The sequence below is a fragment of the Lepidothrix coronata genome, unplaced genomic scaffold (genome assembly GCF_001604755.1).
Source record: "Lepidothrix coronata isolate B3197 unplaced genomic scaffold, Lepidothrix_coronata-1.0 Scaffold95, whole genome shotgun sequence".
In the NCBI taxonomy this organism is placed as follows: domain Eukaryota; kingdom Metazoa; phylum Chordata; class Aves; order Passeriformes; family Pipridae; genus Lepidothrix; species Lepidothrix coronata.
In genome coordinates this window covers 2,584,765-2,600,014 of record NW_016690275.1, presented here as the reverse complement: position 1 = coordinate 2,600,014, position 15,250 = coordinate 2,584,765, and the positions used below count along the sequence as shown (strand labels likewise).

The window sequence follows — 15,250 nt, the reverse complement described above, 5'->3', positions numbered from 1 at the left end:
CTCCAAGGACAGTGACTCCACCACCTCCCTGGGCAGCCCATTTCAATGCCCAATCACTCTTTCTGTAAAGAACTACTTCTTAATGTCTAACCTAAACCTTCCCAGTAGGACCATGCCCTCTTGTCCTACTGCTGGTTGCCTGGGAGAAGAGACTGATACCCACCCAGCTACAATCTCCTTTCGGGTAGTTGTAGAGAGTGATGAGGTCTCCCCTGAGCCTTCTCCAGGCTAAACACCCACAGCTCCCTCAGCCTCTCCTCATAGGACTTGTGCTCCTGTCCCTTCACCAGCTTCATTGCCCTTCTTTGGACAAGCTCAGTATCCTTCCTGAACTGAGGGGCCCAGAACTGGACACAGTACTCGAGGTGCCTGTTTACTTCACTTTGGTTGTTATACCTTTCTTCTCTGCTACAAATAAGACTACGAAGTATCATCACTATTGTGAAAGACCTGATCAAAAAAGCAATAATCACTACTATTCCAAATCACATTCACTTTCTCATTTCTTACTGAAATGTACACATTCCAATGCAGACTTTCAAGACACTATTTTTTGAATGGTCAGTAATGCAAACTGTTCTCAGATTAATCCTTCTTGACTTTTTCTTTTCAAGTGTCTTTTGTAATTTTTATAAGAAATTAACTGCATCTGTGTGGGGAGAAGAGAGAACGTTCTAATCATTATCCAAAGCAGTGAAGCTGTGCAATAGGACATCTGTGTTCCCAAAGATTTAACATTTTACATTCTTCTTTGTCCTTTTTAATTAATTTTTATTACTGTCTTCTTTCCCTTTGGTTCTATGTTTATCATACTTTCATTGTCATATTCTTTTTTAAATTAAAGTATTTGTACAAAGATTTTTTAGGAATTTTAGCAACTCAGCCCACAGATCCAGTTACTGATACAGTCTAGAAAACAGACTGCACTCAAATCTGAAAATAGTTTACTTTAGTATTGACCACTACAGACATCATGTTGCTGATCTTCCTGAGGTTTGTGACTACCACTTCACTGTGCATTCACACGGATGCACTAAGCTAGAAAGGCAGGAGAGAAGCTCGGTCTACATTTTGGAAGCATTTATATGGTGCGCTTTTTCCATAAAATTATAAATTACTATAACCAAAGCAAAGAGGCCATCATGTCTAACAGGAACAAGTGTATCGACCTGCAATTCTGCAACAGATTACCAGTACTATTGACAAGAGTCGTATGCATTATATGCACGGTTTTGATAGGTAGGGTTTCAATATATAAAGGCTTAAAAGAAAGATAGAGAAAAACCTTTTACCAGGGCGAGTGACATGACACAGGGCAATAGCTTCAAACTGGAAAATATTGGACATAAGGAGGACATTTTTTATGATTAATGTGGTAAGGCACTGGAACAGGTTGCCCAGAGAAATTGTGGGTGTCCTGTTCTTGGAAATGACCGAGGCCAGGTTGGATGGGGCTTTGAGCAACCTGATCTAGTGGAACGTGTCACTGCCTGTCACTGTGGGTCATCAGGCTGGACTTCTTATTCAGTGAGTGTATAAGTAAGTAAATTAAATTAAGGATTTGGCAGTAGGCTGACTGTAAGCCTATTTCAGAAGCCTATGTCACATTTTAGTTGAGAATAAGCAGATGCCCATTGTATGAATTTTAGGTCAGGGTCAGAACAATAAACTTCAGTGTAGATAAGGTAAAAAACAGATCAAGAAAAAACCCACTTAGGTCCAGAACAGGCTGCAGGTTTGTGCAGTGCATTATCATGTATACTGTTCTACTCTCACTCTCCCTCTCTCTCACTCTCACACACTCTCTCCCTCTCTCTCCCTCTCTCTCTCTCTCCCCCCCCCCCCCCCTTCGGGTAGATAAAGGTCACTGTACTTTTGGCTACCATTAGGATCATGGTGTTTGCAAATAGGCTGGCAGAGGCTTTGCAGAAGCTGTAACACCTACCCTTAGAAAGGACTCGTGGATAGCCTAAAAAGAGCTTCAACTTTCTCTTACTATGGAACACGACTCAGTTTGACCGGTCCACAGCTCTCCCCATTATACAATATTCCCATGACTTGACCGTGCTGTTCACCTATGCATTTACAACCTGGTTACACCTTATCACACCGCCGTGCCGGCAGTGCCGGTGTTGTTGGGCAGGCCATGGCATTGGCGGCTCTGACCCTCCTCGGCAGGGGACGCAGCCCAGGCCGGCGGGCGGAGGCTCCTCCCGCCGCCGCCTCCCGGCGCCCCCCGCCGGGCCATCCGCCCGCGCCGGGCGGGATGCGGGGCGCTCGCCGGCGGCTCTGCTCCGCCCTGATCCTCGCGTACGGGCTCTTCTCCCTCTACGCGGCCTACACCGTGTTCCTGCGGCCGCGCCGTTCGGCCGCCCCTCGCCCGCCGCACCGGGACCGCCGCGGCCAGCGAGGTGAGCAGGGCCGCTTCGGGCCGACGGCCCGGCCCGGCCTGGCCCGGCCGGGGCGGCGGGCGGGGACCGGAGGGAGCTCCGGAGGGAGAGCAGGGCCGGGGCCGGAGCCCCACCGCTCCCCGATAGGCCTGCGCAGGCCGCGGCCATTTCCCCAGTGCTGCGGGAGGCACCGGGTCGCGGCCCGGCAGTAGAGGAGAAGGAAGCGGTGGCGGCGGTGGTGTGCCTGGCCCGGGGCAGTGGGAGGTGATGCTTGAAATTATGGATTCCAGAAAATTCTTCAGTTTTTCTAAACCCGTGAATCTGACCGTTTTACGTAAATTACGCTTTTAGGTTTCACAAATCATGTTGCCTTGGGAAACGAATGGAATCCATGGGAAGAGGACGAGAAAAACGAGCTGGCTGCTTCTCAGCAGAGATATGAAGCTAATCTTAAAATGATAAAATATGCGAGATCTCGCCTAGAACAGACCAGTCTTAGAGTACAGATTTGGGGAAAAGCAGCAATTGGTAAGCAGATGTAACCAGTGTCTATTAATCACATAACCTTTCTAATATAGCATTTTCCCCTGCTTTTTAATGACTAAAATTTATGTATATGATTAAATAGTATGTATATTTGTACGTGAAGATTGTTAAGGAAGTGGTAGCTGTTATTCAAATTTGTACCAATGTAAGAGTAGTTACACTTTAGTTTCTTTCTATCAGTTCTTTTCAAGGCTGTTTTTTGCATCTGGCAAAGAAAATGTCTCAAATAACAGAGAAACACAGTTACTTTTTTAATCCAGTCTGGTTTACAGTACAACACAAGAACAGGCCTCCTATTTGGTTAAACGAGACTATATATTTTTGTCACATTTACACTTCCTGAAATAAAGCATCACACAGTGAGAAATAAACCATTTTGTGTACTGCAGTACTACGGCCAGTGATGAGCTTGGAAATTCTTCTGTTGTAGAAGACACTGAGTATACTCTACATAAACTAGGAGCCAAAGTCTTCTCAAGCTCTTTAACTACTACCGACAATATAACATTTTTCTTATTTTAGCTTTTTGAAAATGCCAAATTTCCAGCTTCAGGTAAACTTGCATGTAGCATTGTAGAACACATTGGTAAATTAGCCAGTGGCACATTCCACCACAAAAAAAATGGTGTGTTTCACAAAAGCTTAAGAGAAGTATGCTTGTTCTTAAAATGCTGATTAAAATTTGCTCATTTTTAAGTGGTATGTGTGCTGGAAGGAGATGCTAACAGAAGTAGTGGTATATCTTCATCTACTGATATTTTGTCAGCCAGAGAATATCTTTAAGTATATCTTAAAGATATTCTTAAAGAATATCTTCCCAATACAGGAAGAATTAATCTGAACTAATTCAAAGTCATACAGACTTTGAGAAGCAGTGTTCCCATTATATAAGAAGCTCTGACATTTCTTTCCCGAGTTCTTACATTGTGATGCTTTTTCGTTTCCTAGAAGTTATTTTATTTGCTAGGAGTTTAGAGTATGCATGATCTGTGCATTCAAATTCTCCATCATGTCTTCTTTTGTGTAGGTCTTTACCTTTGGCAGCATATTTTTGGAGGGCACCTTGAGCCAGCTGATGTGACTGCACAGTGGAGAGAAGGAAGCCAAAAAGCAGGAAAAACATATTTCAGGTGTTGTTCACGATGCTGATTTCAATTGTGTAAACTTTAACAAATAATGCATTGGAAAGTTAAAGTACATTATAAGATGCACAGGTGGATTATTTTGCCTGTCTCAAAGTTGTAGTTATTTCAGTATCAGCTGCAAGTCCTTTTTAATTTTTTTGTGTTTTGATAACTATGTAAAATGTACACAACTTCTCATTCATTCAATCATATCATTTATTCATGGAAACACATATTTGATAAATGCAGCTAATCCTAGCCTAAACAAGTCAGTGTTAAAAAATAGAAAACCAGGGAGCAATTTCATCTGTCTTATGAAGGTTTGTGTTATTTGAAAAAAATAGAGAAAGACTTACCAATGCTGAGAGGAAGGGCAGCCAAGAGACCTCAGTGGCACTGGTGGGGAGGGAGGACATAAAATCCTCAGAAAAGTCTTAAGAACTGGGGTTTGGGGGCTCATAGTTGACGACAACAAGTGTGGAATTTTGAGGCAAGAGGAGGTCTCCTGCTATTTGGTTTCTCTGTATTCAGGGAAAAGGGTCTTGGTCATAAATAGGATTGCATCAAAACTTTGTTTCTGTTTATAACAAAGGCAATCTGTGAGGACTAGCATCTGTGTAGCTACTTGACTTGAAAGACAAAATTTTACACGTAAAGGAAGATTACACTTAAAGCACTGTTTGCTTTAAAAATGGTGCTTAATCTGTGATCATACATGTTTTAAGATTGATGTCAAATGTTTTATATTATTCAGTGAATCATATATTCTTTTCTCAGAAGTCCTATTTAATACCATTGTAAGGCTTTCTGTAAAGATACAGTGAAGGATTTTTTATCTACTTGGCCGGTTAGCCAATCTGCAATAGTAGATCTCCTGCAACATTAAGTCACTTGCACCTGGACTCACCTATTAAAAAAGTTTTCTCTTAATACATAAAATACACACTTAAGTGAGTGTAACTTCTGAAAAATATCTTGTTTCAGAAGAGTGTTTTTTTCTTACACAGTAAGATGTGGTTCTAGTTGAAATTTGTGGGTATTGTTTGAAGTAAATATGTGCTGGTGAATTGAAAGGGGTTTTTAAGTGATCACAAAAGTTTTTTATCATTTTGAATTGTTTATTGATGTATCTAATGTTGAACACGATACAGGCCATAGAATATTTTCAGTAATGCCTGCATCACATTCATAAGAGATTAAAACTGTTTTCTAGAAAGATATATGGGCTTGATTTATGCATAGCAATTATTAAAGAGTCTGTCTTATATCTAAGGAAATTGATGAAATTGTGTACTCTTAAAAAAAATAGCTGTATTCCTTGTCTGCAAATAAAAGATGATCCTACAGTATTAGAGAATCAACTATGAACGATGCTACTGCATCTTGGCAGTCTCCTTGACAGAGCAAGAGAGCTTTCCATTCACAAATTTAGAGAGGGAATACAATGCTTTCTTTGAATAAGGACCAGTGCCTGTAGTGCTGTATGGGTGGAAGAGACTTTTGTTGTTCCTAGAATTAAAATCTCAGAAGTCCAGAATTTAAATCTACAGAAATCCATCACATTCTGCCAGATAGGTTATCTTCTTGGTATTCACATGCAAATTTCTTTCAAGCTTTTCAAACCATGTTTATAACATGAAAATAATTTGCTGCACTTAATGAGTCTGTCACTTGACTGATTATGATTATTTTACTTCTGGTGTGCCTGTTTCAAATGATTAATAACCTCACATGATTCCTTAGGGTATGCATGTCTCAAAGAAAAAGTTCTATACTTGCATTTAAATATCTTCTTGTTGTGTTTAGATGGACCAGGGATAATAGAGTCCTTATTTTAATTTCAGCTTGGATGCTAGATCCTATAAAATACAAAGCTTAAGTTTGGTAGCAACATAACAAAACTTAACTTTTGAAAGGCTAGTAGGAACTTGTAGTGCAAAGTATAGAAAGTATGCAAATATCACTGTTAGTTTAACAATTAGGCTTCTGAAATGAAATAGCTGAAGTTATACTTTTTGCTCAAATTGGAAATACTATTTTGCATTTTTGTTGTGAAAAAGAATTAGTACATGATTTTGGCTGCTCACTGGTTATAAGATTTTCTAGAATGTTGACTTTACTGCCTGGCTGAGGTAAATTATCTCCATTTGATTACTAGATGAGGCTAGAGGGAACTAGCTGAGGTGACCTATTTGGAGAATATGTGCTGCTCTGCAGTTTTTTGTGGTAAGTCTAATGATTGTTAAAAAATTGAGGTCTAATAAATGTTTTCAAAGCATATCAACTCTAAAGACACAAAAATGCCAAAATATCACTTGAACGTAGTTGCATGAATTTTGTATATTTATGATGGAGAATAAACATATTTAATATAGATTTTGCTGGCTTCAAGCTTTCACCAAAGAAGCTGCCTAAAGAATACTGAAACTATCAACGTCTCCGTGAAATGCAGGGATGTTTATTAAAAAACATGAGTGGAGAAGGAACTACATAGCTGTGGATTTTAATGACATGTTGGCACGTTCATACAAGAGGCAGGAGAGCAGGATTTAGCACTTTATTTGGCCTAGAGCAATTCACATCCTTCTCTCCTGTCATCTAGGAAGATGTTGTAGGGCAGGGAGTGCCAAACTACTTATCTCTTATTATTAAGTAAAAGCATTCCTAAATTTCTGTTCCACTGATTAACACCCTCTATTTTATAAACATTCAATGCTGCCTTGCCTCAGTCCCCGTTAACCCCAGTTGTTCTGCAATTACTCGCCATTCTCCTACCCTCTGTACACAAATTGCAACCATCTGGATTTGTGCCAGAATGAAAGCCTATTGGTCAAAAAAATCAACCAGCAAAGGTTTTTATCTGTCAAAGGATTCCACCAGGGATACCTTGTGGCAATTCAGTTTTAAGAAAACCTTTTGGTGAAGCTTTTTGAAAATCCAAATGCATTACATCTACTGGATCCTCTTTATCTGTGTTCTTACTGACACACTCGTAGATCTTCATCAGATTAGTAAAACAGGACAATTAATTTCCAGCAGTGCTTATCCATATATGTGGTCAGTGATCTTACCTTTTGATAAGATGCAGTGATCTTACTATTCTTTACAGACTCTTCCAGAGAGGGAATTCATGCTGACTGGTCTCCTCCAGGGTCCTCTCAAGTTGTTTCTGTAAATGGGAGTTTTGTGTTGATGGGTAGACCCCTTATCAAGCATAGTGTCTCTTCATAATGACACTGCACACCTTTGCCAGCAGTTCTGCAATTTCACGTTCCTTCAGAACTCTCAAGTGAATGCCATCCAGGTCCAAATTCTCTGTTTGATATAATACTTATTATGTTTAAACTTGTATTTCTTTCTGAAGGGAATGAGTTTACATGTAGGAATCTTCCTTAGTTTTCGATTAATTCATATGGGGTTTGGGAAGTATGTGTTGTTTACTTTTTGGATTAAAGTGCTTGGGCTTCTTATACAGTGTTTGTGAACAGTCTGCAAACTCCTTGAAAGCTTCTTGTGATTTGTACTGCTCCTTTCCAAGTTCTTATCCTGATTTTTTCATCTTTATGTAATTCCTTTATTGCATATGGAGTATCTCTACACTATTTGGTATGATCTCTCGTGCTGCAAGTGCTAAACGTAATCATACCGCTGTTACAGAATGACTGTGTGACTAACACCTTTGGAATTGGGTCTGGAAGACCCAGTCTAGAATACCATGTTTTTGTATGGATTCTATGATTAGTAAGGAAAAACAAGGACTTTGTAGAAAGCAAGTCATGTATTTAGTCAAAAAAATGTAATCTCCCCATACCATCCTTGATCTAGCCTTCATGTGAGTGGTTAGTACTGTTAGTACTACTGCCCTAATTTTGCGGCTTTTGTAATCTCCCTTACATTTCCCAATCCCAATTGTGTTCTGACTGGGAGTTAATAGTACAATCCTAGCACTGTGTTTTTATTATTAAAGTATGGGATTTATGAGACTTTCATAGTGTTACCTTTTTTCCCCACTGTAATTTTATGCATTTAAACTTCATATTTTTCTACACACAAGTCAGTACTTCCTGACCTGTACATCCTGCTATTCCTGTAAAGTTGATGCTCTCAAACTGCTGTGTCATAGATAAAACCTTTTCCCCCATGTCTCTTTTTGCAAGGTGATCACTGGACCATCTACATATCCTAGTCACTATTTTAGGCATTCTGAAGCTCAAGGTATTCTCTCTTAGGAATCCCAGTGATTCTGTTCTGATCGTCTGTTAAACTTTGGATTTAAGTCTTGGTCTGACTTACATTTAATCTATTAGAAGTCTTGATTTCAAGTCATGAGTTTCATGAATTTTGGATCCAAAGTATGCCACTCCCACCAAGCCAGCAGCATGTCAGCTTAACTCAGGTTTAAAATACGCTTGTCTAAGGTCAGTCTACTCCAGATAACCTCACTGGGACACAACAGCTTTTGTTGTGAATTTTTTTTTCCTCTCTAGGTACACTTGAACTGAAGCTAGCTGTCAGTCTCAGCACTTCGTGAGTTAAAACTCATGCTCATTATAACTTAAGTTTTGCTGGTAGCTGAAAAACTAGTGCAGCAGACCTAGAAAACTTATTAAAATTATTAAAGATTTTATGATTTTGCTACCTGACTGAAATTTATCTGTTAAATACATTGAGCAGGATCTATAAATGCCATTTTCTACCTAGAATGATTGTGCTTTCTAGCATATACAGCAAACCTAAGTTTACATTTAGATAAATACTTCTTGTGTTACTGATTCTATTTAGTAGAAACTTAACCAAAATTACTGACAAAATTAGTATACCAGACCAGCTAACTGTCCCTCTTAATGATACCTGGTTTAGTATACTCACCAGGTCTTTGGGAGGGCCTTTCTCTCGTTCTAACACAGCAGTCACTGGTTATTACTGGAATTAAGACCTTTAGTGAACATCAAAGTACACCACTTTTTTAGAGGTGATTGATTTACACACGTTTTTAGGTTTAAGTATAGTACTAGTTCTGATTTATTGACAAAATACTTTATTTAAGTCTAAATCTCCTTTTTCCCAACAAAGATGAAGGCAACCTTAGTCCTGTGTTAAGCAGTAGATACTAACAGCAGAAGTGGTTACAGTTCGCAGTATGTTACATCTGCTTTATTGATGAAAAAATAGTCTCAGGATTACAGACTGTGTAGTAAGGATGTTTAGAGGATTAAGGTCAATAATTTGTTTTACGGGTGTTTACTGTTCTCATTTTGGTTTCCTCAGCTTCCTCACCGGCCCATCCGTAGTTCCTGGCTACTTCTCGGTGGAAGCGGAGCACGTCGTGCTCGTGCTGAACGGGAGGGAACAGGCGAAGGTCGCGGCCGCCACCCAGTGGCTGCACTACGCACAAACGCTAATTCAGACCCGCAAAATCCGGCACGTGGCCGTGGTGCTGCTTGGAAACGAGCAGTGCAACAACGGATGGATTCAGCCGTACCTGAAAAGAAACGGAGGATTTGTGAACCTACTCTTTATTACCTATGACTATGCGTTCGTAAATGAAGAAGATATTTTCCAGTGGCCTTTGGGAGTAGCTACGTAAGTGCGTAGACAGAGGTTGCAATTGAAACAATTTTTGTGCATGAGGTGCGGAAAATATGACTTACTGCTGATGCCCAAAACAATTATAGTAAGTAAATTGTAGAACGTGATCCTGTTAATCATTTTATAAATCAAACATTGGGATCCTTTGAAATTGCATTTAGAAATAAAAATGATAATAGGAAAAGAATGGCAGTGTTTAGGGAGCTTGGAAGGTTTTCTGTTTGTTTTTTCTTTAATAGATTTGCTCTTGAGATTTATCATGTCTGCTGATGTAATATGTACCAGTGACATGGGGGATTTAAAAGATACTTATGTAATTAAGCTCCAGGTACTCCTTGCTCAGAAATGGAAAGGTGATTCTGGTGGTACTTTTTTTAACCTCTGTTATGGCTCTTAAAAGGCAGTTGTGTGCTTCCTGGTTTGAGTTGTTATACTCCAGTATCACAGCAGCATAAGCTGGCTTAACTGCATGCTTACAAAAACATTTTTATTATACTTATCTGCTCAAACTACTTGTGTGGAGTAAATAAAGGCTCGGTTCAGTTAGATGCACTTTTACTTCTTATTAACAGAGAGTTAATAGTGGTTTAACTACTTATCACGGTAATATAAGCTGAAAGGAGCACAGGATTGTTTTCATATCTTGTGTTGAATTTGAATTCAATTTCCTGTATCGATCCAGTTGGCTCAATCTGGAAAACTGTATGTAGTTTTTTATATATAGCTTGAACTTGCTTACAGTGTCTCTGAAATATGATAAATTTGGATTCTTGATGGTGTCAGAAAATTGTTGGCATTGGAAGTTCCTAAGCAAAAAGAAGATGAATTTTGAGATGCAGAGATTAAGGTGACAGTTAACAGAAAGCAACAACATTTACAACAATAAAGTAAGGTGCACAGCTGGGTGGAGAAAGATAAATATGGTATCAAAATGGAGGTTTGCAGCCCTTGCACACCAAGGAGTGTAAAAAATGTGGTTAAAGGTGTGAACGTGTGCCAGATTCTCCAAGTGAAGAGAGAAAATGAAGATGTAGAATGCTGTAAAAATATTTGTCATGAAGGAAAGAATGGTTCTCAGAAAGTAAGTGAATTAACATTCATTCCACAGGAGAAGAATGAGGAAAGGACCATCCATCAAATAATGTACAAGCTTTTTAGTAGCCAAAAGATTAGATTATTGAAGTCCACTCAGATCAAAGTGAGATTTTGCTTTGAGAGGTTACTAGTGGTATTTTCAGTTGATAGGCATGCCCAGAGATTAAGGTGGCTGAGACTTAAACACCATAGTTACCATTAACCTGGTCATTTCAGTCAAAACTTGTGGTTGCATCAAGAGCAGCTGCTTTGGAAAAGCATGTTACTCAAGGACATTTTGTAATATGCACACATAGTATTTCTGATCTTGAAAAAAGACATAAGTATTTTGGAAAGTCTCTGAAGAGAGTGGTGGGGGCAAAGAGAATAAAGACCTACTTTTAGGACAGGATTTAAAGTGGTTTGCTTGTGTGTGGTTTGCTGTCTGTGTTTATATGTGTGGATTGGCAACAAACAGGTGCTTTTAGTCTTAAAATCTGATGCAGTAAAGATGAAATGGTGCAAAATGTTTTTCCTTTGACATAAAACATATAGTTGTCTAATTATACATTGTTTTTACAGCTACAGAAATTTTCCAGTTGTAGAACCCAGCTGGTCAATGCTACATGATCCAAGATCATATCTATGTAATTTCTTAGGGACAGTTTATAAGAACTCTTCTAGAGAAACCCTAATGGAAATTCTGAAGCAGGATGGGCTTGACAAACTTTGCTGGATTGCAGCCAGAGAACAGTAAGACTTTTAATTTATTTCGTGAAAATATTAAGATTTTCTTGCCTGGTTCATTATTACTAATCTTTTCTTGAGCATTAAAAAATAGTACAAATAAAGGTAATCAGTCATAATTAAATCAGAGAACATTGCTGAGACTCTTTGTGTAGGTCTTCATAACAGCCTTTCTGTTGCTATATTTTACATAAAGCATATTTTTAAATGCATAGAAAAATCTCCTACATATATAACCATCAAAGATCATCAGGTTTTTTTCTTGAATATATTTGATTATGGTGGGAGAAGAAATATTTGTCTAGTGTTTTGTGTGGTTTAACGTCTTTAACAGAAGAAAGAAGACAACCATATTTTGTTGTGTTCCATATAAGAGAGTGGATTTAATCTGTACAGCATGGTTGTTTTTTATTTCAAGTAGGTGGAACAGATCTTTTGACTGACAAGAGTAGGGTTCTGATTGTATTTCTTAATTTTGAAAAGCAGCACTTATAAAATGTTTGATAGCAGGCACAGCAGTGCTTAGGAAGACCTCAGCTACCCTGATGAAGAGTCTCAGGAGATGGATTGTATCTGTGACATAGACTCTTATCTCACAGACATTCTGGGGCACTTCAGGAGATGGATTCTGGTTACATGGTTTGCTTTACATCCTAACTTTTGAAAAGCAAACCTCTACTCATGTAAAGTATTTGAGGCCAAACAAAGTCATTAAAAAGTCCATTAAGTATCTCCCTGTTGGTCTGGTTCTGAACTGTGCTGTGAAGTAAATTGACATATGCGTCATCCAGGTCATGCAGAAGATTTAAAATGGCATTTCAGTTTGTTTCTTACACTTCTACGTATTAATAATTTCCTAAAAGGACGACATCTAACATGGTTACAGTCTATTTTTACCAGTGACATTTTCAATGAATTTTTAGAAGACTCTTAAGAGCAGTTAAGACTAAAAGTAAAAGCCCATTGATTGTGTGTGTAATATAAAATTCTTACATTGACAGCATTTTCATCTTTATGCATAGTTGAAATTAAAGCATATCACTTATTTTTTCGTTGCAGTGTCTGTGGGAAAAATATTAATTTTAACACCCTTTACTTTCCTAGGTGGCAGCCTCAAGAAACAAATGAAAGTTTCAAAAACTATCAAGATGCCTTGCTGCAAAGTGATTTGACATTGTGCCCAGTGGGAATAAATACAGAATGTTACAGAATTTATGAAGCTTGTTCATATGGATCTCTGCCTGTTATAGAAGATGTAATGACACCGGGTGATTGCGGAAATTCATCAATGTACCACAGTGCTCCATTACAGTTATTGAAAACCATGGGGGCTCCATTTATCTTTATTAAAAACTGGAATGAGCTTCCTGCTGTTCTAGAGAAAGAAAAAAAAATGAGCTTACAAGAAAAGATTCAAAGGAGAAGAAAGCTTTTAGAATGGTATCAAAACTTCAAAGCATGGATGAAACAGAAATTCATTATTACTTTGGAAAATTCATTTTTGCCCAGTGATAAAGGATAAATTGTCCCTTTTGAAAATCTAGAATAGATTGCCAGCTTAATTTCCATTAACCTTCTGAGGCAGCTTTTACAGAAAAGTAGTCTCACAGGGTGGATGCGTTCCTTTTATAGTCAACAGAATTGCTCTAGCTTGGCCAAGAGCTTAATTTGTCCCTTCATTCTTAACGATTTTCAGAGAGGTTGTTGACTTAGTAGGGTGGTACTCTGCAAGGATGACAACAATTTCATTACTATTTTCACAATTTCCATGTCCCTGTGTGACCTGATAAAATTTTTTTAGGATAATATCTTTGAGCATGTGAACTTTTTAAAATCCAACATAAAAATATCAGTTGTGTTTGAAGAAAAGAGGAGAATGAAAGCTGTATGGCACAGGGTAATTTATTATGTAGACTGAAGCAGAAAAGTATTACAGCAAAATTGCCAGGTTTAGCACATCCCAGTAAGTGCTTGTTCTGAAAATGTGAACCGTTTACTTGATTGACATTTCATTTCCAAGAAAGTGGCTATAAGGACTGTGAAATAAAAATGTATATTTCAAGGTAAAAATAGAGAACTCTTTCTTAAAAATACTTCATAGCAATATATTTCCCCTTTAACTTCAGTTATCAGCTTTCTTTCATTTCTATTTAGTCTTGGGACATACCTTTCTGCACTTCTGCTGCAGGAACATTCATTACCTGCAGTTGCAGCTGTGCATTCTAAACACCGGGCCTTAAACATGAACCTGTTTGTAGCTTACCTGATTTCTCAAGATCTGCTGAAACTTGTCAACTCCAAAAGAAGTATAATATTGTATGTTTATGGAGCTACATGTACCATAAACAGTTTCAATGCTTTTTTTGTTAAATATAGCTGAAGTGATCTGTTACTGTTCTTGCCCACCAGGAATGAATCTGCACTGTTACCTGTGTGTTTGGCTGAGCAGTGTGACTGCACACACACCACTGGCCTAACCAAAGAGTGTGTCATAGACATTTTTCCATCTTACAGCAGCATGACATATGGGTTCATTCTCGTACAGGAATTCAAAGGCTGGTGCAACTCTACAGCTAAGTAATACTCATTTGTGTAATGATACTATCTGGTGGTGAAATATGTGCCATAAGAGCATTTCTGTGGTTTTCTTTCAATTTTCTTGCATCCTTTCTGTGTAGCATCAAAAAAAAGGCACCAAACCAACAAAAAATTGAATCAAAACCCGAAACATAAAAACACAGGGTTTTAGTTTGCTAACAGTGGATCATACCCACAGTGGCTGCTCTAGATCAGGAATAAGGTATGTTTCAGAACACTTGTATTTTTAGGAGATGTATTCCATGTGTTTAGAAGAGGCTCTCAAAAGATAAATAATCTAAATCCAAATAATCTGAATTGTATGTCTAACGTGAATATCCAGTGACTATCATCCACCCATATTATCTGAAACATCATGCGGTTGCAATACAATGCAAACATTCCCCATTCAGCTGAAACTGCAAGTACAGCCCTCACAGCTCATCGAGTTCATGAGCACTGCTTGGAGGTGGACCCTGTTAGGACAAATTTAGCAAAAATTTCCACACCAAGGATCTGAAGTAGCCCATCAGTAGTACATAGCACTTGGAGGGTTAGAGGAAGCTTGAGTATGTGTAATAATCGTAGAATCATAAAATGGTTTGGGTTGGAAAGGACCTTAAAAGATCATCTAGTTCCAACCCCCTGCCATAGGCAGGGACACTAGATGAGGTGCTCAAAGCCACATCCAGCCTGGACTTGAGCATTTCCTGTGATGGAGCATCCACACCTCTGGACAACCTGTTCCAGTGCCTCACCACTGCAATAATGTAATGTCAGTGCTGTATTTGCCTTTTAGCAGAATCTTTATTTCTACACAGGCTACAAAACTGCAGAGCAATGATCTAGAGCAGTATTTTTCAGCTTGTCAGCAGATCCTTTGGCACTCCTCCAGGATTTCAAGGAACTGCAGAAAAAAACTCCGAGAGGGAGGTCTTTACCAGTCAGCTGAGATTCTTATAAAAAAGGCTACAGCTCCTAAAAAACAGTGGTATGGAGGTTGAAGTCTGAAAAACAGTTCAGTGTGTTACTTGGTCATCAGTAGACGAAACATGCTGCTACTCATGCGTTCATTTCTAAGTAAATGTGTGAGTTTTTCTTAAGGGAGGCCAAGATGCACCAAAGTTTTCACAGAATTTCACATTGCAGCTGTTTGCCTACTTTGCGAGTTCAAAGGGAAATGATTGGCACTTACCTGACTTT

At 38.7% G+C, this 15,250-nt stretch overlaps 1 protein-coding gene and 1 long non-coding RNA gene across 3 annotated transcripts in view; one reads left to right on the top strand and one right to left on the bottom strand.

Moving 5' to 3' along the window:
- Positions 1-2,202, bottom strand: part of LOC108500856 — a 17,581-nt gene extending 15,379 nt beyond the window's left edge. The window contains exon 1 of the long non-coding RNA XR_001876036.1: positions 1,946-2,202. This is a non-coding gene — a long non-coding RNA (uncharacterized LOC108500856). The remainder of the gene's footprint in view (positions 1-1,945) is intronic.
- A 32-nt stretch (positions 2,203-2,234) lies between these two features.
- Positions 2,235-13,540, top strand: TMEM5 (transmembrane protein 5). Of its 2 annotated transcripts, none has more exons than XM_017822194.1 (6): positions 2,235-2,411; positions 2,742-2,918; positions 3,964-4,066; positions 9,329-9,643; positions 11,306-11,476; positions 12,575-13,540. In XM_017822194.1, the coding sequence occupies exons 1-6, from the start codon at positions 2,267-2,269 to the stop codon at positions 12,990-12,992; spliced, it is 1,329 nt and encodes a 442-aa protein (XP_017677683.1). In that variant the 5' UTR covers positions 2,235-2,266; the 3' UTR covers positions 12,993-13,540. The 2 variants fall into 2 exon arrangements, with proteins under 2 accessions (XP_017677683.1, XP_017677685.1); XM_017822196.1 differs by lacking the exon at positions 2,235-2,411 and adding an exon at positions 2,591-2,654.
- Positions 13,541-15,250: the final 1,710 nt, after the last annotated feature.

Excerpts from the sequence above, each read along its gene's own strand:
- TMEM5 (XM_017822194.1), top strand. The coding sequence starts at position 2,267 with ATGCGGGGCGCTCGCCGGCGGCTCTGCTCCGCCCTGATCCTCGCGTAC. Across the intron at positions 2,919-3,963 it reads TTGGGGAAAAGCAGCAATTG|GTCTTTACCTTTGGCAGCAT; the intron begins GTAAGCAGATGT and ends TCTTTTGTGTAG. Across the intron at positions 11,477-12,574 it reads TGGATTGCAGCCAGAGAACA|GTGGCAGCCTCAAGAAACAA; the intron begins GTAAGACTTTTA and ends TTACTTTCCTAG.